At 40.4% G+C, this 23,689-nt stretch overlaps 1 protein-coding gene across 1 annotated transcript; it reads left to right on the top strand.

The window, feature by feature from the left end:
- Positions 1 to 2,035: 2,035 nt before the first annotated feature.
- On the top strand, positions 2,036 to 11,080 carry Faslg (Fas ligand). Its single transcript, XM_048358326.1, has 4 exons — positions 2,036 to 2,535; positions 3,094 to 3,139; positions 7,522 to 7,578; positions 9,847 to 11,080. The coding sequence occupies exons 1-4, from the start codon at positions 2,185 to 2,187 to the stop codon at positions 10,239 to 10,241; spliced, it is 849 nt and encodes a 282-aa protein (XP_048214283.1). The 5' UTR covers positions 2,036 to 2,184; the 3' UTR covers positions 10,242 to 11,080.
- Positions 11,081 to 23,689: the final 12,609 nt, after the last annotated feature.

The following is a 23,689-nucleotide window of genomic DNA, read 5'->3' as shown; positions in this document are numbered from 1 at the left end:
GTTACTGAAAGGCATGTGGAAGACAGGAGAGGGCACTCTGGAGCTTTTCTGTAGTCTTGAATATCCTTCTCAGAGTTACCAATTTGATTGCTCTTAGTACCTGGAATTCCCAATTAAAGTTTCCAAAAAATAGCCTTCATGACCTTTGCTTGCCTAGAGTAAACCTCTTGCTGTATACATTTAGAGTGGCTTTGTTTTCATGGCCAGCCCCTAAGCAGCATTAGGAAAGACTAGTAGTTGTAAGACAGCAGTATACTGTTGTGGGAGGTGTTAGGGTTGAAGAATGCTGACCTCACTATCTCCTTCAACGGGGCATGATGAGGGACAAGAGTGAGGGACAAGAGTGTGCCTCCAACTTGTCCTTTCACAGTAGAAAAATATGTGGCTCCCTTTCTCTTGGAGACTGAACTTACCCAACTTGAAGATGGAAGCAAGTTGTGGGCATCTATCTGCCAAAATGCACCCAAAGCACGATAAACAGCCTTCAGTGTCTTGCAAGTTTTCTTCAGCCAACCAGGTCTTGGGGAGTTGGATAGAGAAAGGTCATAAATGAGACATAATGATGCACTGGGTGTGAATAAATCCTGGTTCTGTCCATTACTGGGGTTATTTCCCCCCTGAATCCACTTACTCATTCAAAAAGATAATAAGCTCATTTCTGTGGTATCATTATACTTATTACTGCTAAGGATGACAACAAAGATGGCACCTCCCCTACATTGTTATAATTACAGTCCAGTAGAACATTTTATGAATATGATAAATATTTTTAATATACACTTATATGAAATATTAAATTAACCTAAATAGCTTTCAATTAAAAAAAGAAGAGCAAAGGATAGGGGAGTTTATTTTTGCCAAACTCTTAAGATGTTCAAGACAACTACAAAGAGAACTATGAGGTCCTGTTACCAGAATAAACAAACAGATCTATGCAACTAAAATAAACTTCAAATATGACAAATATATCACAGGGGGGAGGGATTATATTGGCAAAATTGTTTCATACATAGTTGATTGTTTTATGCCTTCAAAAGCTCATGTTTTGAAGGTTTGGTCCCCAGTGTCAAGGATGGAGACTGGGTCTGTTATTAGATCATTAGGGCGCTGTGTCCCTATGAATGGTTTATCCATTTATGAATTCATCATTTACGAGGCCAGCACTTTACCACTAGGCTATATTCCCAGCCCCATGGATTCATCATTTAAAGGGCCAGTGGAATGAGGCTTTGTTATAAAAGCAAGGGAGTGCTCTTGTTAACCACCAAGGGGTGAGCAGCTTTGCTCACTCCATATTCCCTGCCATGATGTTCTGTCTCAACACAGGCCTGAAATAATAGGAGAGGGCTGAGCAAATTCACCGAAATGAAACTTCTGAATCCATAAGCCAAAGGCCACCTTTCCTACTTTTAAATGGGTTTCTCTCAGGTATTTTGTCATAGGGACACAAAGTTGACTGACAAAAACATGAAAAAAGAAAGATGGGCTTGTGTCTCAAATCAGAAACATAACAGAGAACTCCAGGGAAATTGAAGCCTCGATATGAAACACAACGTGGTACAAAAGATATTTACAGTGTCTGAGAGCAGCTTATGGATTTATACGAAGTACAAGGGTCTCCAACAAATCAGTATAGAAGAGATAAGAAACCTGATGAAAAGATGGACATGGTATAGGTGTATGAACAGGACAGTGGGGATAATTTCCTCACACAGAAGTGAAGATCTGAAAGTGGTTGTGACGCCATGTTTTCAGTCCTTGCATGCACCCTTGGGCCCTGTACTTGTAGGCAGACAGCGGCTGGTGGCCCCAGGGTTGCCCTGCTCTGTGGAGCACAGGGAGGGTAGGCTAACCTACCAGCCTTTGCAGTTTGCACAGCCACAGAAATTGGAGCTTTGAAGGCTTTCATCAGAAATTTGTGGGTGGAAACCTCATGGGGTTTGCTCTCGACTTCTTGAGGCTTCTCAGCTTCAGAGGCAGAAGGGGTGGGGTAGCTCTCTCTCAAGAAGCAGAAAGAGAAACGCAGAGAAGGTGGTGTTTCCCTTAGGTATGGAAACTCTATAAAGAGAAAGTCGGCTTCCCTTCTCTCCAGCAGTCAGCAACAAGAGTCCCATCCGTGACACTTTGGCCTCCACACCATTGCAAAGAAGGGAAACGGCTGTACTGAGGCTGTCCCTGGAAGCCATGCAGCAGCCCTTGAATTACCCATACCCACAAATCTACTGGGTGGACAGCAGTACGAGCTCTCCCTGGGCTCCTCCAGAGTCCATTTTCCCATGTCCATCTTCTATGCCTGCAAGGACTGGTCAAAGGAGGCCACCACCACCACCACCGCCACCACTACTGCCTCCACCATTACCACGGCTGCCCCCACTGCCTCCACTGCCACCACCACCCCTAAAGAAGAGGAGGGAACACAACTCAGGCTTATGGCTCCTGATGATGTTTTTCATGGTTCTCGTGGCCCTGGTTGGATTGGGGATGGGGATGTATCAGCTCTTCTATCTACAGAAGGAGCTGGCAGAACTGCGTGAGGTAAGCTTGGCACGTGGGTCACTGTGCCTGGGAATCTGTGGTATCAGATGGCTTTTCTGCAGTGGAGGTTGGGCACTACTATTGGGACCACTGCCTGGCTTGCCAAGACCTTTGCAAACCTTTCCCCCCGTTATTACATTAGAAATGGTTTGTTCTGGTCACACTGTTTTATAGGTAGAGAAAGAGCCATGAGTAGTGATATGTTTTCTGTCTTGTCAAGAACCAAAAGGAAACATCTCTTCCTTTTTCAGTTGTCAAGTGAGTCTGTTCAGCTAGTGACTGCCTTCTCTCTAGTGAGTCAGGAAGAAAAACCATTTTGAGTCTTGCTTAGCAGTAAATTTGCTCAAGTGATCAAATTCAATCTCCTTGAAAAGATGTAAAAGTATTGGTGCTGCTCCAATCACAGTACTGAGGCTCAGTGAGGAAGGCTTGCTTGGCTGAAGTCAAAGCAGGCAAGACTTTTGGCATATTTGAATGCCCGGGGTTGTTATTTGATATTTCTGCTTCCTTTGTGTAAGTACCTTTCAATTTGTAACACAACATCTTCTCTTTCGGTAGTCTGTCAGCCAAAGGCATACAGAATCATCTTTGGAGAAGCAAATGGGTGAGTCCTTTTATGCATATACAATTGAGTTCCAGAAGATAATCCTCAACACTGAACAAAGTTGGTGGCATATTTTGAATTCTGTCCCATAGTTGGGCTTATGATTACTCTGAGAGGATCCTGGCTAATTCTGATCACTGCTTAACTAATTTCCTGAAACTTCTTTAACGTTTAAGTGAATTCAATTGCTTGAAATTGGTGTTGCTGAGCACTGCACATAAATTCAAAGGAATTCTTATTGGGCTTTGGTGAGAGTCATACATATACCCTGGACTTTGGCCACTTAACTCCAGTCTGGTCTTTTCTTGGGAATCTGAGTTCTGGAACACATGGTGGTTGCTGTAACTCCTAAGGCGAGAAAGTGGGGTAGGGATACAAATGTTTCTGAGAAATGCTCCTCCATTTTGAAACCAACAATTCACTTTTATTTAGAAACATTCTATATGCTATAACTGGTTTGTTGTTTGTTTTTTTTTTTAAATCAAGCAACCAGTTGCCCACATTAGTATAAGACTTTTGCTATCAGAGAGAGGCTGGGAGAACCCTTCACTGTTATTTAGTGCCCTGCCCAGCTTCACTTGTGGAAGGCTCAGGCTTTCTTTGATGATAAAGAAGACCTAGGCTAAGATGAAGACAAAAATGTGGATACTGGCTTCAGAGAACTTCAGAGTTATCTTAGAAGCTGTGGACATATATATTTTAGTATATTCTTCATTGGTTTTAAGCTCAGATGAGTTGGGCGCTTAAGGTATTTCTGATCTAACCATCTCATTTTTCAGAAGAGAAGAAAAAGATGAGACAAATTTAGTGATAGGCCCAAGACGTGGTAGCTCAAGTGGGGCTAGAATAGAGTTCCGTGGTGCTTTGTCACCTGTGGGGCTTTCCCACACACAGACTGGTACCTCTTGAGATAGAGTACTTCCTGCTTCTCTGTCATGGCTACACAAAGAGAAATGTAAGATCCATCTGCTGAGGAAACAGGTAGATCTTTTGCTTGTAAACTTGCAAGGCCTTAGGAGGCCATAGGCATCCCTGGCCATCCATCAAGTAGAGCTAGTTCCAAACTCAGGATGTGCCTGCTGCAGGCTCCCAGGTCAGCTCCTGTTTAGGAATATAACATCTTACAAGAGGCATCATTGGGGTGCTCTGTTCCCTCGTGCTGGCTCCCGGCCAGATAGACCAGATGAGCACAGGAAATATTTTTTTCAGAAAAGGAAGTCTCTGGAAAATAGTGGTTGGTGAAGCAAGTACCTAGTTACTCATCCTTTACCCACTCCGAGGAGTAACTCTGGTGATAAAGGAATGTCAGGCCTTCCTCTGCCACCCAACAATTCTGTTCTCTGCATCCCCCTACACGGACCTGAGTCTGATGCGTTATCCTGCCCAAATCAAGCTAGTAACATCCCAAACTCACAAAGTTACAAAAGAAAAGATGAGAGAAGCTACCTGTTTTTCACCAATCAGATTTACAAAGAAAAGGCAAAATTTTTTTTTTAAAAAGATTGCCAAAGATGTCAGAGAAAAAGTCCTGCTTAAACCGTGTGAAAATTGTTATAACTTTTTTAAAGACCAGTTTGAAAATACATATGAGGGGATGCTATTTGATGTTTTCCTTCTTTTTTCCACACTGTTTATTTGATCACTTATTTCTTTCCCAGTTCTGGAGCTTGATTGCTGGGCCGGGGTGCTGTCCCTGAGTTTTTTGTGCTCAAGGCTAGTGCTCTACCATTGAGCCACAGCTCTACTTCTGGCTTTCTTCTTTCTTTTTCTTTTTTGTAGTTTAGTGGAGATAAAAGAGTCTCATGGATTTTTCTGCTCGGGCTGGCTTCAAGCGGTGATCCTTAGATCTCAGATTCCTGAGTAGGTAGGATTTCAGGCATGAGCCACCAGTCACCCACTGGCTTCACTTATTAATTTTTTTAAATTAAGGGTTATTTTTAAGTAATAGCACAAAGAGGTTTCAATTCAATATGTCAATTTATGAATATAATTCTTGGAAGGGTGTAGGGAGTATGATAGAGAAGGTGTAATGGCTGGTATACAGTATAAATGTTCATGGAGATACAACAATGAAGTCCACCCCCAAACTACTAATATAAGCCACTAAAAAAAAAAAAAAGCAAGCATGTATCAAAGGCTTGAAACGGTTGGTTTCTATACATTTGTCTTTGTAAAAGGAGCAGAGACATGGTGAAAGATTAAATATAAGTATTTCCATCAGTCCTCATAATAAAAATTCACAAAGTATGAGAACAGGAGATCTCTTAACATGTGACAGTAAATTAAGACAAAAAACAATTTTCAGCAACTAAAACTCATACAGCAGGACACTTGATGCCATGAGGACTATGTTCTCTATATTGTTAGATAAAAAGACATGTCACAAGCCCAGTATTGACTACTGAAAGGCTGTGTGTATATATTTATCCTGAACCAAAAGGGTTTACACAGTGACTTTCTCTTGGAAACACTGTTACAGGCGATTTACTTTGTTCATTTCCTATTTTTTCCACAAATAGTTAACTAAATATTTCATTCATCTCTAACTGTTCTTAGAGAACATTCCATAAGTCAGGCTGGGTGTTGGGAATTGACAAAAAGACAAGGAGGCCTTTTCTCAGGAACCATTTAGAGTAGTGGAGAAGCCAAACTAAAGCAAGCCAACATAATTTCAAATTATACTAATGGGGGAGGCAAAATGGAGTAGTCCAGAAATTCTCCTCCAAGGGGGGATTATGCTGACACCAGAGGGATGAGAGTTTCTGCAAATGAAAAGTTTGTGTGTGTTGTAAAGTGGAGAGAGAAACACTCCACATTGGGAATAATGTTGAGTCAGGAAACCAAAGTCTAGAATACATTTCTGGCATATATCTTGCAGGTATTTATAATGGTATCTTTTATCAGAATATCATTATACTAGGCTCAGCATAGGATATAAAGATAGGCATCGTGTGGCTCTCAGTTCCATTTCCTGCTTGTATGTGGCTGAAGACTGATCAGCAACCAGTGGTTTGTAGTGTAGGAAGGTAGAAAAGAATCAGTTTTACTATTCCTGTTCAGAAGAAAGCTTATGCTTGCCAGAGGCCATGCTAGTGAACAGATGCTAGGTTCTGTAGCTCAAGAATCCAATATTGCTCTGCTTGGGTAATGTTCTCAGAAGATCAGACAACTTTTAGACCTGATGTGAGTTTGAAAGACCCACCACATTCCTAAGATGGACAAGCACCTTCCTGGGACTCATTCTAGTTGAATTCATGAGATAAGTTGTAAGTTTTCTACCTTGGATGAAATATTTGAAGTCAGAGAAATAGTGCCTATTTTGAAGGTGGAAAAACCCTGACAGTATTTGCTCTTTCTATTTCATTTGACAAGCCTTTACTGAAGGCATGCTCTGTGCCCAACATAGGGCTAAATACTCTGGTGAATTCTAAACATGGTAAGGAACATGCCATTTATTTAGGAGAGCAGGAACATGACAATTTTTACAGTTGCCATACCAAAAGGGAGTCAGGAGTTACATAATGGGTGATGACAGAGGAATGTAAGGTTTAGAAGAAAGATAATATTAGACTTAAGAATGAAATAATTTTAGCTGGTCCTTATTGACTGAAGCTTGACACAGAGATCTGTCTGTGAAAGATTTCTTCCCAGGCAAAAGGCCTACCATGAGCAAAGGCCCAGAGGCAAGGGAGAAGGGGTCTATTCAGGTTAGGACTCATAGTGTATACGAGTGTACAATGTAATTAGAGTAGAGAAAATAAGCTGAGGTCACATGATGGGGTCAATTTGCATGTTCAGTGAGGTACCATTAAGGCTGTTTCAGGTCTCAGCAATATGAGGTGATTATGTGAAGCTAAGGATAATTAACTTGGGGGACAATTGTAGGTCATCACTAGGAAAAGACATGGTGGTAATGAGGTGAATTCAGAGTCATCTTTAGGTGCTGCCTTGCAGGGTCCTGAGGTACCAGAACCAGAGTGGACAGAGCCAGCCTGGGTGTAGAGTTGGGAGATGGGAATATCTGCCCATCTCTGCCATTACTCACCCAACTTCCACGCTCACCTTGCCAACCGAAAGGTGGGAATAATTCCTACCTCAAAGGGACATGGCAAGTTCAGAAGACAGTAATGGATATGACATCTTTTTAGGTATTAGTGCTTGTATTGGGACTTTTTTATATAACATGATAACATATACAACTATCGATTTCACTTTGATGTATTTTTTTTTAATTCTCTGCTTCTGAAATACAGATGGCTCTGACTCTTAGAGTTCAAGTGTAGATTAGGATGTTGTTGCTTACGCATTTAAAAACCTTCATGTAAAGGGTAAGTTTAGTTGACATCTCATGTTTCCACGTGTTCTTTCTCCCTATGATACAGGCCACCCCAGCCCACCCTCTGAAAATAAGGAACCGAGGAAAGCTGCCCATTTAACAGGTCTGTGTCTAGAAGGTATGGGTGGTAATCGGGAAAACCTGTGCAAAAGGTGGAAGAGCTGCTTGGTTTCTTGCCATCATGGGTGCTGGGAAGGTGTTACTTTCTAATGACAGTCTTCAGAACCCAAGAACACTGAGATGTGCTAGTCAAGTGGATCTCATGCCCCTCTTCTGGGCAAGTGCTGAAGTGGAGCTATGGAGCCATGGCTGACAGGCCCCCTCTCCACACGGAGCTCACTCTTTTATCATTACAAAGACCCTTAGGAGACTTGTAATACAGGGCCAAGAGGAAAATGGAGAAGGTAAATGATAAAATGATGTAGAGGGGACATGCAGTTCTGGCTCTTGTGGTCTTTCAGCCTGTGATTGTGAAGAGAAATGGTGTGGGCACCATGGAGTATGGGTACTCTTATTGTGAACCATAAAAACCTGACAAGTAGAGAAATATTACAAAAAGTGGCATATCACTGTTACTGTTGCTATAATAATGACCTAGGCAGATACTATAGAAATATCCAGTCGAGCCTGGTCTGTGGCAATGCCTGTAATCACAGCTACTCAGGAGATGAAGGGAGGATATTTGTGGTTCACAGCTATCCTAGGCAGAATCATGATACCCTATCTGAAAAATCAACTAAAAGCAGAACTTGTTATTGTTTACATACTGACCTTGAATTCAATCTCTACTACTTCCAAAAAGGAGAGAGAGAGAGAGAAAGAGGAAGGGAGGGAGGAAAGGATGGAAGGAAAGAAGGAAAGGAAAAAGAAAGAAAGGAAGAAGGAAAGGGAGGCAGGAAGGAAGAAAAGGAAGAATCTAGTTTGTCAATAGACATTAATTGAGCAGCTTTGGGGACATAAGGATGTATAATACATGGCTCCTGCCTCTAAGGACTTTGAACTCTAGTAGATCAAAAGAGGTCCATAGCAACAATTTCAGTAATGGAGATAATTCTTTAAGTTCTGCATATCAAGCTATGGGGAAGAAAGGAATGTGTATTTTCTTTCAAGTTGAAGAGCCAAAGATTCATTCCTGTGGGAGGCTGAAACAAATGACCTGTGAGATCCCTTCCAGCTTTCTTTTTTTTTTCTGACAAAGTTGTAGTTTATTTAGCAAAAAAACAAAACAAAACAAAACAAAAAACCAAAAAAGGTGTTTATTTAAAAATTTCCATCAAGTATTGTCATGGTATTAGGAATTAGGAATAATGGTGCAATTTAAAGAGAATAAGATGTACATTAATACAATGCAAAATTACATAGATATTGTGATTATCGCTCATATGGACAAAAATCTCAGCTCTTGGAAGAAAGACCAAAATACAGTTTCATTTCAATAAAATATTACCAATGCAGGGTTTTGGTTTTTTTTTTTTTTGTCTGTTTTTCCTAATTGTGTTCAACTCATTTTATAAGCTTTACAGGAAAGCCTAGGTAATTGTTTTAAAAAAATTTCAATTTTAGCTTACAAGGTATTTCTTTTCTGCCTGTTAAAATAATTTAAAGACGTGCACAATATGTTTGTATTATTTAAGGCAGGTGCCAAGCACACTTTGAAATGTAATAAACTTACTAACTAGAATGTTCTCCCAAAGGAAAAAGAAATAGAAGAAAAGAAAAGCTCTGACAGTTTTTAAGACAGATTTTTATATAGCACTCTTCTTTTAGATCATTTAAAAATAATTTGGCAGCTGAACTGCCTATTGTCATAACACATAATCACTTCCAAAGGACAAGCAACAGATACAGAATTAATGCTATACTTTGAATATTTTTACGAGTCTCTTTAAATTGGTGCCTATGAATTTTTGATTCATTGTAAAAAAGATTTAGAACACAAAGTGACACTAAGTAATGAATATGATTTCTCTATGCCATGCAGGGAAGAGTCAACTTTTTACACATCATCAAGTCCTTGGATTTCCTTTTTCCCTTTATAAAGGGATCTCAAAACCTAGTAATTTGAGTACTGGTTCTGAACATCATTAAACCTTGTTCCAGAGAGGTGAAATGACAGGTTATTTTTCATTATGATTTACTTGAGGTAGATATTATTATTTCAATTGTGAAGATGATAAAATTGATACAGGCAATTTGACAAAAATACTGAACTCAGTGATAGAGAAAGTTCCAAGCTTTCAAACAGTACTTTACCACCTAATGTTATTCTGGATAGAACATTTGTTAATTGAAGTCTATAACATTGTCTTGGATGCTTAGGTTGTTAAATACTTAAGCATTCCTGGTGAGCATTCTCTCTGGTTTATTTTAGGCAAACCCAACTCAAAATCCATTCCCCTGGAATGGGAAGACACCTATGGACTTTCCTTGGTTTCTGGAGTGAAGTATATGAAGGGCAGCCTTGCAATCAATGACACTGGGCTATACTTTGTATATTCCAAAGTATACTTCCGGGGCCAATCCTGTAATAATCAGCCCCTGAGCCACAAGGTCTACACAAGGAACTCTAACTACCTCCAGGATCTAGTACTGATGGAGGGAAAGATGATGAACTACTGCACCACTGGCCAGATGTGGGCCCGAAGCAGCTACCTGGGGGCAGTGTTCAGTCTCACCACTGCTGACCATTTATATGTCAATGTATCTGAACTCTCTCTGGTCAATTTTGAGGAATCTAAGACATATTTTGGCTTATATAAGCTCTAAGGAAAGCACTTTAGGATTGTCTCCATTATGATTCCTTGTTGTACGCACTGGTAATAGTGTCTTGAATGTCTTCTTGAACCTGGTTGAGGTCCAGTGAGAAGAATATGAACCATGAAGACATTGAGACCACAAGATCCAGTAGGTCTATAGTGCTCCATTTTGCCTGAGGTTTATGAGCTGAACAAGAGGAGGAATATTCCTGAAGAATGGAAGCTCTGAGATGCTGTGAAAAGATGTGGAGGCATGGAGAAGCAACTCTCCTGGGTTCTAGACACATCTCAAATGCCTGTTGGCATTTGCACACATGTGACAAGATATCTTTTAATTCACTGGCTTAGGGCGGGTCTACTTGCTACCTCAGAGGGTACTATCCTTCAAATACATGGTTGAGACATGGAAGTATAAGTATGGAAAAGGAAGACTAGGCTTCAATGATAAGCTAAAGAGACTGAAGGAGGTCAGTGTCCTTTGGCGCCATTTTTACTTCCAAGTGTATATGCTGGGCCACCAAGTGATAGTGAAAGAACAGCATGAAGGATCTTTGGGGAACTCAAGTCCATTTTCTACACATAATATATATTTCCAGTGCAATTTGTATGCGTGTGTGTGGTGTGTGTGTGTATGTGTGTGTGTGAGAGAGAAAGAGAGACCCTGAAGAGTTAACTGAAGTAGAGAGAATGTAGAGACTGTGAAGCACGCAATAGGTCAAATATGTTGGAGTGGTGGTAGATCTTGAATTCTTCTTGATAATCAACTCTACTAGTCCACAAAACTCTTTGAATGGTCAGTGACCTTTCCTTTAGAGATATTTATATAAATTTTCTGTATTTTCATGAAGAGAAGACATGCAATAAAAGCCGTAATTTTCAGAATATGGAAAAAGATTCTGAATATAATCTTTAGAAATCACCAAGCTTTGATTTCTGCTTATTGTTTCTTTTGTGCATGGTTTTTCATTCACAATGACTTCAGACCTCTTTAACATGAGTTGAGAACTATGTAGTAAATTATTTCATTTTTTCTTGGCTCTTCTGTCTCATTTCATGTGTTTTTTCCTCGAAATCACCCATTACTCAGTTAAGCTAACCCAATTTTCCATATGTTTGATGGCAGCTTGTCTTTTCCTGGGGAAGAAGCGATGGCTTAAGAGAAAAGCACTGACTTTGGATGGAAGCACATGAATTAGAATGTCTTTTCTACTATTTACTAACTTTACAGTCTCTAGGCAGATTACTTGTACTTTCTTAAGCAAAAAAGTACTGACATGCCAGGTGCTGATAGTTCATGCATGTAATTCTAGCTAGTCAGGAGGCTGAGATCTGAGGATTGGGCTTTGAAGCCAGCCCAGACAAGAAAACTCTGTGAGACATTTATCTCCAATAAACTACAAAAGAGCTAGAGTGCTAGCCTTGAGCACAAGAAGCTCAAGGATAACACCCAGGTCCTAATTTCAAACCCCAAGGCTGGTACAATCTTTTTTTTTTATATAAAAGAACTTACATATACATAAAGCATCAGACACATATTAATCATTCATTTTACAGAGCAAGCCTGTGGTGTATGGAATCCATCCAACACCAGATACCTTTATTTCTTACCCCTATCACTCACCATGGTCTTATCTTGCTCTCTTCAACTACTTGCATTCATGGCCAGCTCCACAGAGTTTGTTATCATCAGAGATAGCAGTATCGCCTTTGAAATTTGAGGCTGGCATTTCAGCATCCAGGTGTGGCTGGAGAAAAATGACCAAACAATCCATTTTTGTCTAGCATGTATGGAATTCAGTGAGTCAATCATTGATTAATTGCTAGGCTATTTCTGTCTTTTGATTGATTTGGATGGCTAAGATACATATACAAATTTAATACACAAGAATGGAAATAAGTCCTCTTCCCACCCTATCCTGCGCCCCCAATTCTAGTTTCAAGGGACCACTATATTCTTTCTATAGCCTTCACAGATGTTCTACACTTAAATATGTCATTACTTGACATCTGGAGTTCTCCACTCTCATTCTTTTTTATTTATTCAAATATTCTCCCATTTTCCATTTTTCTTTGCAAACTAGAAGGTGTCGCAGTTACACTCCTTTAGTATGCTGAGCATACATAATTTGTGGAATGATTTCATCTTTTAATTTTATTTGATCAGGCTAGGAATTTTTTTCTTAACTTTCTATTATTATAAAGGGGATGTACAAAAGGGTTATAACTACTGTCATTCTTATTCTGAGCCAGAGACCTCTGTCATAAGGGCTGTCATGTGTTGATCTCATAGTTGGTAGCATCTCTGCTCTCTAGATACCAGTAGTATCTCCCCCACAGACACATGTGACAACCAAATATTAGCTCCAGGCACAGCCAAATCTCCTTGGGGGTGAGGATAAAACAAAATTATCCCTGGTCAAAAGCTAAAGCTTTCCATTAACAATCTCAGATCTCAAATAGCCATTCAACACTGCCCAGCATTTTACCTCAGTTCCCTAGTTAGTATGCTTTTCCTCTCTGAGTCATGTATCTCATAGTTTTTCCCTTTCAAAAAGAAGTCACATTCTTCTTTCTACCATGAAACTTTCCTTCCACACCAAAAGACAATTCCATCTGCATGTACATCATCTCTTCCTTCAATCTGGCCACAGTGGAGGAAGCTGTTTGTCTCATGGACTAACATTCTATCTTAGCAACTTTTTCCTTTTGAACATCTCTCCCCTATTAAATATGCAAACTAGTCTCATCTATGAAATGATTTCCAACAGTATGTTCAAGGACCGCTTTCAAGAAAAAATAATGCAACCCATCCTAAACCACACCAAACAACCTCCTTCCCCCACACAAGCCTTTCCTTACCTTCATCTTCTTCCTTCTCTGGCTGCATTTCTCACTTCTCAGGGAAAGACAAACTCCTGAACAGGAATCTCTACCAACATGTCTCCATTTTTTTAAACTAGGTTGCTCCTCTCCATATTTAGCATGTAGAGTCCATATGTCATCTCTTCATATTATCCAAAGAAAAGGTCCCTCTTTTATCACAATGGTATTTCTATTTCTTTCTTAGTAGTTTTCATAACTCATTATTGCATTCATTTTACTTTTTAAATATTTTGTTCTTTCATTGAAAGTACTTAATCCCTTCACTCCTCTTCCCACCCCTCCTAACTCATACCTGGTATATACTAGACACTTCATACACTTGTTGATAGATTATTCTAAATTATAAAACAAGTGTCTCTCAGTTTGGAGTATGTGGGTGTGCTTTTGAGGAGTATGGAATCTGGATTAATAGAGCCTCCTGAAACTGCGTATGTGGTCTAGTTCTGTGTAGATTGTCCAGTGGGAATTGAAGGGCATCAATGGAGAAACAAACCTTAATGTATTCTAATTTGTAGTATTGGAAAACAAGAAACATGTGGAACCTGGCATTACCAGGAATTAGGAGAGAATTAAAGGAGCTTACTGAATTCCTGAAGCTAAAAGTATTATTTAGAAATTAATCAATACATACACATTGAATAAATGATTAAACAGAGACACATTAGAAGTAGGAATGTGTTTAGTCTTATAACTCTTGTAAATCCTACAATTCTTCTATCAATTCACTTGCTTTCTATGGTTAGGCTCCTGATCAGGTGCCTCAGGGTTAAGGTCAGAGAATGATTTGCCTGTCCTATTTTGGCTGCTTGTCTGTGTTTACAACCATGATAGATGAAATCTTCCTCGTCCTTTTCCTCTCATTTTGATCAGACATCAAACATGCCCATTCTAAGGACCACAGGAACTTTTCTGGACTTCTTTAGCCAATGGATCCTTCCAGATAACAGCACTAGAACAAAGTGGAAGTAGGAATGGATCTGGAGCATCCAGAGATAATTTGAGACCATCAGCTAATTCCAAAACTACTACCACATTCAGTCCAAGTCTGATCTGTATTCAGATTTTCTGAAGACCAAGTGATAGCTTATTTATGTTTTAAGTACTGATTCTAGAGAGGGTATATTAACAATTCCTTTAAAAATCATGAGTTGTTTTTCCTTTAGAACAAAAGGAATGTCAAAAACCCAAAACTTTTGAAGGTGTTCATTGAAAATGGTATATTCCATTGTTCTTTTATGAAAAGTAGAATGCAAAGTAGAACACAGACCCACATAAAAGATTGCTTCTAGTTCAGTAATTTGAGGTTTGTTTTCTTTCTCTTATTTCAAATGACCAAAAGCACACAACACTTGTGTCTTTTTCTTTTAGCCCCTTAAAGTGGTGACTTTGTATTCACTGAAGTTGGTTTGACTTACCACAGCTTAACAAGAAAGGCTCTACTGTGGCCACCGTTGTGAGATAAACTAATTTGAAACAATAGCTCATCAGAGGAGGGAAAACCATATAAGAAACCTAGCCCCTAATGTCTGAGCATAAGTTCTCCTTAGTGGATTAAATTCTGGGCATTTCCAAGTTCTAAGGAACTTGGAAGTTCTAAGTAAGTGTGGAGGCTATCTGTTAAATTGTAGTTTTGTAAGGGATTTGGGTAAGATCTACTACTAGCATAGACAAACCTCTTATTTCTTTCTTTCTTCCACACTGTTTCAGATAATCGAGAGGCATAATCTGGACAAACAGATCAGAGCTTTGGTCCTCAAGGGCTGTGGACTCAGAAGTGAACCTTATCCAGAAATAAGATAGCTACTGCTAGAGCCAGGAACCTTTGGGTCCAACCAGCCTTGGTGATATAGGGAGCTAAGTGAGTATTCAGCTCCTTGCAACTCACCAAGAAGGCAATACAAATCACGTCAATGCTGACTTGCTTAGCTGTGCCCAAGCTTTTCATTTCCTGGGAGAAATTTCTCCAGGTATGGATGGTGCATCTTCAGCAAAATTGTAGAGCAGATATCAGCCCTCCCTCACTGGGAGGGTCCTCTAGCCTGATGGGGCAGGCCTTTCTTCTGATTCTCAACAGAATGACATGACCCTCAACCTCACTTTCTATGTAACATCTACTCTTCTTTCTGAGGATTGTATTGGGGGTGGGGGTGGATTTCACGGAAGTCCTTTCTTTTGGGAAGTCTCATTATAGCAAGTTTGCTGACACTCACTTGGCTCATGTGGTAGAGCACAATCCTTGAGTGAGGAAGCCAAGGGATAGAGTGATTTCAAGCTCCATTACTGACATACATAAAAATTAAACTAAATGTTATCCTTATTTGTAGCTAACCCATCAATGAACCCAGGGTCATCTCAGGAGATAAGAGCTGCTCAAGAAGTCCCCCTCCTCCAGTTAAGCTTGCCAGGGAGGGGATGGAACTTCTTGGTTCTCAAGTAGCAGCCCCAGCTTTCTGTAGGTCAACCACTTCAAAAACAGTATGAATTTAGGTAAGAGATACCCTTCATGCTTTTGACTCTTAAAGGTGTCCACACATGTAAGACATGATATGGAAGACAAATACTACTGTAAAAGAGAATTAGAAAGGCATCTCTTGGTATGATACATGTTCTCCTGGGCATTGGTATTTTAGGTTCATTTGTTCTAGAGCTCATGTTCCATCCTGTCCTATCCTATAACCAGTGCCTACTTCTAGTCTGTGCAGAGAAACCTGGTCGACATTTTCTGGAAGTAAGAATTCTAGAAGTTTTTTCTGATTGCAAAGAAGATTAATGGAAGCTTCTGACCTTAAAGACATGAATCAGGGGCTGGTCAAGATGGCTCACACCTGTAATCCTAGCTACTCAGGAGGCTGAGATCCTAGGATTGAAGTTCAAAGCCAGCCTGAGAAGGAAAGTTCACGAGACTCTTATCTCCAATTAACCACCAGAAAACCAGAGGTGGAGCTATGGCTCAAAGTGGTAGAGAGCTAGCCTTGAGCACAAAAGTTTAAAGACAGAGCCCCAGACCTGAGTTCAAGCCTCATGGTGGACAAAAAAAAATATTAGAATTCTGGGCTGGGGATATAGCCTAGTGGCAAGAGTGCCTGCCTCGGATACACGAGGTCCTAGGTTCGATTCCCCAGCACCACATATACAGAAAATGGCCAGAAGCGGCGCTGTGGCTCAAGTGGCAGAGTGCTAGCCTTGAGCAGGAAGAAGCCAGGGACAGTGCTCAGGCCCTGAGTCCAAGGCCCAGGACTGGCCAAAAAAAAAAAAAAAAAAATATTAGAATTCTAGATATTCACAAAAAAGTATAAAGTCTATCTTGAAGAAACTGGAGGTAACATGCGATGTGTTTGCTCTCTCACCTCAGTTTCATTGAGAAGATATGGCAGCTTTGACTCAACAGTGAGACAGAGACAGGTGTTAAACAGAACTCTGAAGTGTGAGCTGCTACGGAAGACTTACCACAACCTCAGCATCCTTTTTGCATCATTTGCATGGGTTGTGTTCTGGTTTCTAAGAAATTCTGCTAGCCTTGGCCAGGGGTCTAGGACAGAAGAAGAAAAGAAACCAGCAGAATGCTGAGATAATTCAGACTTCCTTTAGTACTCTGTTTTTAGGGTCTCTGATGTTCTTGACTAAACTGGCCGATGCCCCCCGCTTTCCAAAAGAACACGGAATATTGGTTCTGTTCTAGGAGTGCAGTTACTGTGCAGAGGTGGGCTAAATGCTATTTTGTAGGGCATGCCTTTTCTGCCTTGCTGCAGAGTTTACTTTGTGGCTCACTAGGTATGTAAAACCTATTAGAATTTAGCAATAACGGAGCACTCCAGATTTCTTGTTCCCAGTCACATTATCAGGCACATAAATAGCAATGAATTAATTTATTGATTCCCCTTTTGTAAAGATTATGCAACCCCCCTACATTTATATCAACTAATCTTCTCACCCCTTTACTGACCTATTACAGATTTTATTTTACAAGTGAAAAAGATGATAAAAGTTTAGAGGGGATAAAGGAACTTTTTCAAGGCCGCAGAATAGCAGAGCTAGGATTTAGACTAGGCTAATCTGATCTGAGGAACATTACAGAAATATTACTCCATAATGCTGACCATAATAACATAAACATTCAATAACCTTTTATTAATTTCCTACTAGGAGCCACATACTGTTTAAATGGTGAACAAACTAGGTAATGTCCATTATTCCTTTTGAATTTAAGCCCAGTTGAGGATGGGGAGATGAGTGGGGGAAATGAAATGATTAGGAAATTATGAGATAGTAATACATGCTTTTTAGAGAGTTGAAACAAGATAAGATTAAATGAGAGATTGGAGGGTGGCCTCTCTGATAAATTCTCATTTGAATGGACAGCATATTGTGCAAGCATTTTCTCCAGATCATATAAATCTTTTGCCTTTCAAAATAATAGTAAGGCATGGGTTTGATTACAGAAACTAATAAGGCATTCTCTAAAAAAATAAAATGAAGTAATAGTAAGGAAATGAGGATATAGCTTGGTAGTGAATCACTTGTAAACAGGAGGCCCTGGGCTCCATCTCCAGTACAATGAGTCAGTCAATTAGTCAATCAATCAACCAGCAATGAAGATTAAATAAATAATGGTGATTAAATTAAATAAGCAATGGTGGTATAAGTCTTATGCAAAAGAACATTCTAGATAGAAGAAACAGCTTCATTTTAGATCCAATACTGTGTTACTGTAGAGGACTGTGATGCACTGGGAACTATGCTTAGCTTGCCTAAGGCCTAAACGACACCAGATTCTCCCCATTCATTTCCACACTCTCCTCTGGAGTGAGTTTCTCTTCCCTTTTTGTTGAAAACCAACAGATAATGATTCCAAAACAGGAATGAGCTTAATACATTGTCACAGGATTAGAACAAAGAAGCATGTGGCTGGACTCCGGGGATGACAAAAGATGATGGTAGAGAAGCAAGCTGGGTTCCACTGTTCAGGTAGGGCTTTGTAAACTGGAGTGAGTTTAAATCTTGTGCTAGCTTTCAGGGAGGCTACTGGATTGTATCACAGAAGGGAAATCCAAGGGAAATGGAAACATTTGATATACATTTTGTAGACAACTTTTCAGGGTTGCTGATTGGATGTTGCGTGCATGAGAAAGAGATGAATCAAGAATTACACCCACTATTTTTCTGTTTCGTTTATGGCACCTACCATAATTATTTCCTAGACTTCTTTTTTTAATTTGTCTATTTTCCTATTAGATCCATATCTATTTATATTTTGGTGCTCACATTAGATCTATGATAGATGTTCAACATTTCCTTTACTACCAGGGATGTTGAACATTTCCTCATATGTTTCTTTGCCATTTTTATTTCTTCTCTTGTGAAGTCTCTCTTTAGCTCCTTTGCCCATTTCCTAATTGGTTTATTGGGCTTGGAGGGGCTTAGTTTTTTGAGTTCTCTGTAGATGACAGATATTAGGCCTTTGTCTATTGCTGTGCTGGTAAAGATCCTTTCCCATATGGTTGGCTGTCTTTCTGTTTTGGTGGCTATGTCCTTAGCTGTGCAGAAACTTTTTAATTTGTAGTAGTCCCATTTGTCGAGTCTCTCCCCTATCTGTTGTGCCCCTGGGACTATATTCAGGAAGTTCCTTCCTGTGCCTATAAATTCTAGCGTCTTTCCTACTCTGTCCTTCAGTAGTTTCAAGGATTCAGGTCTGATATTGAGGTCCTTGATCCATTTTGGGTTGATCTTGGTGCATGGTGATAGGCTTGGGTCTACTTTGAGTTTCCTGCATATGGCTGCCGAGTTCTCCCAGCACCAGTAGTTGAAGAGGCTATGTTTATTCCATTGTATGTCTTTAGCTCCTTTGTCGAATATCAGCTGACTGTAAGAGTGCGGTTTTATTTCTGGATCTTCATTTCTAATCCATTGGTCTTCCGATGTGTTTTTATACCAATACCAGACTGTTTTTGTTATGATGGCCCTGTAGTAGAGCTTGAAGTCTGGTATTGTGATACCTCCTGCACTGCTTTTTTTTGCCTAGAATTGCTTTGGCTATTCTAGGTCTTTTGCTGTTCCATATGAATTTATGGATTGCTTTCTCTATTTCAGTGAAGAATATGACTGGGATTTTGATAGGGTTTGCATTGAATTTGTATAACAATTTGGGAAATATGGCCATTTTCACTATATTGATTCTGCCTACCCATGAGCATGGGAGGTCTTTTCATCTCCTTGTGTTTTCTTTGATTTCCCTTATTAGTTTTTTTATAGTTCTCATTAAATAGGTCCGTCACCTCCTTGGTTAAGTTGATCCCTAGGTACTTTATTCTTTTTTTGGCTACTGTAAATGGAATTGTTTCCATAATTTCCATTTCTGTTTGTACATTGCTGGTGTACAGAAAAGCTGCTGACTTTTGTGGATTGATTTTGTGTCCTGCTACTTTGCCAAAATGGTTTATTAGGTGTAGGAGTTTGGGGACTGAGTTTTTTGGGTCCTTCAGATATAAGATCATGTCGTCTGCGAATGGGGATAACTTGATTTCTTCCTTGCCAATGTGGATCCCTTTGATGTCCTCCTCTTGCCTTATTGCTATGGCTAGGGATTCCAGCACTATGTTGAAAAGAAGTGGGGAGAGTGGGCATCCTTGTCTTGTTCCTGAGTTTAGGGGGAATGATTTAAGTTTCTCTCCATTTAATATGATATTAGTAGTTTGTCTGTTGTATATGGATTTTATTGTTTTGAGGAATGTTCCATCTATTCCTGTTCTCTCCAGAGCTTTTAATAAGTATGGGTGTTGTATTTTGTCAAAGGCTTTTTGGGCATTGACTGAGATAACAATGTGATTCTTGATTTTTAGTTCTGTTTATGTGGTTAATTACGTTGATTGATTTATGGATGTTGAACCATCCTTGTGACTGTGGGATGAAGCCTACTTGGTCATGATGTATAATTTTCTTGATCAGTTTCTGGATCCTGTTAGCTAATATTTTATTGAGGAGCTTTGCGTCTGTGTTCATTAGTGATATTGGTCTGTAGCTCTCTATTTTTGTTGGGTCTTTGCCTGGTTTGGGAATGAGTACGATATTAGCTTCATAGAATGAGTTTGGGATTTTTCCCTCTGTTTCTATTTCGCTGAAGAGTTTGAGGAGTATTGGTATTAGCTCCTCACTAAAGGTTTTATAGAATTCGTTGGTGAATCCATCTGGGCCTGGGCTTTTCTTTGTTGGGAGGTTCTTGATTACCCTCTGTATCTCACTGTAAGTTATTGGTTTATTTAGTTGATTTATTTCTTCTTGGTTCAGTTTGGGCAGTTTATACTTCTCTAAGAATTGATCCATTTCTGTAAAATTATTGTTTTTTACTGAGTAGAGATTCTGGAAATAGCTCCTTATGATTGTTTGAATATCGTGTGTGCTTGTTGTAATTTTTCCGGTGGAGTCCCTGATTTTACGTATATGAGTCTCTTCTCTTTTTTTTTTGTAAGTCTTGTGAAGGGTCTGTCAATTTTATTTATTTTCTCAAAGAACCAGCTTTTAGTCTTGTTTATTTGTTGAATGGTTTTTCTATTTTCAATCAGATTTATCTCTTCTTTAATCTTTGTGATCTCTCTCCTCCTAGTCATTTTAGATTCGATCATTTCTTGTTTCTCCAGTTGTTTTAGTTTCATCGTGAGGTTATTCACCTGCTCTGCTTCCATTCTTTTAATGTGAATGCTGAGGGCAATGATCTTGCCCCTCAGGACTGCCTTAGCTGTGTCCCATAGGTTTCTTTGTGATGTATTTTCATTGTCATTGTGGCTTATGAATTTGTTGATTTCATCCTTAATTTGGTCTGTGGCCCAAGTGTTGGATAACAGTGTGGGGTTTAGCCTCCAAGAATGTGTATAGCCTCTGTGGTAACCATTGTTATTGAGGGTTACCTTTAATCCACTGTGATCAGATATAATACATGGGATGATGTCAATACTTTTGTATTTGCTGAGGTTCTTGTGTGGGCTATGACATGATCTATTTTGGATTATGATCCATGGGCTGCTGAGAAGAAGGTGTATTGGGTCTCTGTAGGGTGAAAGATTCTGTATAGATCTGTCAGATCCATTTGGGATATGGTGTTACTTAGGTCCTCAGCTCCCTTGCTGATCCTCTGGGTGTTGGATCTGTCTCTTGGAGAGAGTGGGGTATTAAAGTCTCCCACTATGATTGTGTTTGCGTCTATCTTGTTCTGTAATTCTGTGAGAATTTGCTTGACATATGTAGGGCCTCTTTTGTTCGGTGAGTATACATTTATCACCGTGATGTCTTTATGCTGGATTTTTCCTTGTATTAAAATGTAGTGTCCTTCTTTGTCTTTTTGAGTTGATTTTAATGAAAAGTCCAGCTTGTCTGAGATCAGGATGGCTACACCTGCTGTTTTGGTAGGTGCATTTGCTTGGTAGATCTTGCTCCATCCTTTCATTCGGAGCCTGTTTATGTCCCTTGCTGTAAGATGGGTCTCTTGTAGACAACAGATGGCAACTTTTTGTTTGCGGATCCATTCTGCCAGTCTGCTCCTCTTTATCAGAGAGTTTATACCGTTTATATTCAAAGAGATCAAGGATAAGAGTGTTTTTTTCTCCTTCCATTTTCTTGTTGGGCTGTTTTTTCCTCTTTTTTTGTTTTTTCTTGTCTTTAGTGAGCTGCTCTTTCTGTTGGGCTCTGGGTATTGTAGTTTCTTTCTGTTTCTGTCTGTGTGTCCTGTACGCATTCTGTTGGGTGGGATTCCCCTCTTAGAATTCGCTGTAGGGCTGGTTTTTTATTCACATATTCCTTTAGATCCTCTTTGCTATGAAAAGATCTGGTTTTCCCTTCGAATGCGAACTCCAATTTTGCTGGATATTTAATCCTAGGTTGCATATTGTTGGCCTGTAGAACTTGGTTTGTGTTCTTCCACTCACTTCGCGCTTGGTAGGTTTGTGTGGAGAGGTCTGCTGTTATTCGGATCCTCTTCCCATTGTAGTAAATTTCTTTCTTTGCTTTGGCTGCATTCAGAATTTGCTCTTTATTTGAGATCTGAAGTCTTGAATATTATGTGCCTTGGGGTGGCTTTTCTGGGGTCTGGCCTGCCAGGTGTCCTATAGGCTTCGGTTACCTGGATGGGGACCCTTGAGAGATTGGGGAAGTTTTCTGCAATAACTTTATTGAAAATATGATGAAGCCCTCTGCTCTGGTATTTAGCTCCTTCTTCTATTCCAATTATGCGCAGATTATATCTCTTGTCTTTGTCCACTAGTTCCTGGATTAGTCTGCCCTGATGCTTCACCGTTTCTTGGAGTGTGGTAATTTTCTTGTTCTTGTCAGCTGCCTCATCGTCCAAGAGAGAGATTCTGGATTCCATATGGTCAATTCTTTGTGCTGTGGATTCAATTGCGGAGTTTATGGATGTCAGAGAGCTATTTATGATTGTCAGATCATCTCTGATCGTGGAAATTTCTTCCTTTAAAGAGTTGTATTTTAAATCTATTTTTTCATGCATTTCACTTCTCAGGATGTTAAGATTTTCTTTAACGGAGGTTTGCATTGTATCCATTTTTGCTTCCATTTCTTTCTTGGCTTCCTGGATGTCCTTCAAGACTTCCACTCTAAACTCCTGGAATTGTTTTCTGATTTTGTTTCTGACGCTTTCCATCATTTCTGTTAACATGGCTTCATTTGCTTTTTAATTCTCCATCTCCTCTTGAGTCGTGCTGCTTTTTGGAGCTGCCGAGTTGGCTTGCCCTTTGATGAACTGTGTTATATTTCTTTGTGATTTGCACATCTGGAGATCTGTGGGTAGCTTCCCTGGTTTGGCTTTGTGCTGGTTCCCGCTGGTCCATCAGTGGGAGCCTTGTGTCCTGGTGTCCTGGCTCTGGGTTTGGGTTTGGCTGTTGAACCTTGCTTCCCAATGGGTGAGCGTGACCTTCTCAGTTGTTGGTGAGGTGGTCACTCTCCCTGCACTTGGGGGCCCGTAGGTTCTGTGTCTTTCTCTGCAGGACAGTGTCCTGTCGCTGTGCTGTGCTGACCCTAGCGTGCCCCTGTTGGGGGTTTGCTGGTCGCTGATTCAGCGTGGCATGGAGGCTTATCTCTTCTTTGGTTCTTTTTTCCACTCTGTATCTTGGTCAGAGAAGCTCACCTCTCAGGCAGTTCGCCTTCCTATGTGGACCGCTCCAGGGCCGGTGTTGTTGAGGGGCGGCCCACCCACTTGTGCGAAATGCACCAAACTGAGTGGGCATGGGCTGATGGAGGGCTCTGCCCTCCTGTGTAGGTGCACCTACCAGAGCGGGCACTGCCTCTGTGGCCCCGCCCACCTGAGTGGGGTACGCCTACCAGAGCAGGCGCTGTTGCTGGGGCCCCGCCCACCTGTGTGCTGTGCACACACTACAGCACGTGCTGCCGTTGTGGCCCCATCCACCTGAGCGGGGTACGCCTACCAGAGTGAGCCCCGGGTTGTTGGGTTGTGCTTGCGCCCTCCCTCGAGTCCGCTGTGGGGGGCGGTATGTGTGGGGCCCAGTAGGATCAACTGTCCAGGCGTGGGTTAGCGCCCTCAGACTGCGCCTCAGCTGCAAGGGGGCGCGTGATCAG

Source organism: Perognathus longimembris, chromosome 11 (genome assembly GCF_023159225.1).
Source record: "Perognathus longimembris pacificus isolate PPM17 chromosome 11, ASM2315922v1, whole genome shotgun sequence".
Lineage (NCBI taxonomy): Eukaryota > Metazoa > Chordata > Mammalia > Rodentia > Heteromyidae > Perognathus > Perognathus longimembris.
The sequence above is the reverse complement of the archived record's forward strand: the minus strand, read 5'-3'. Positions and strand labels throughout refer to the sequence as shown.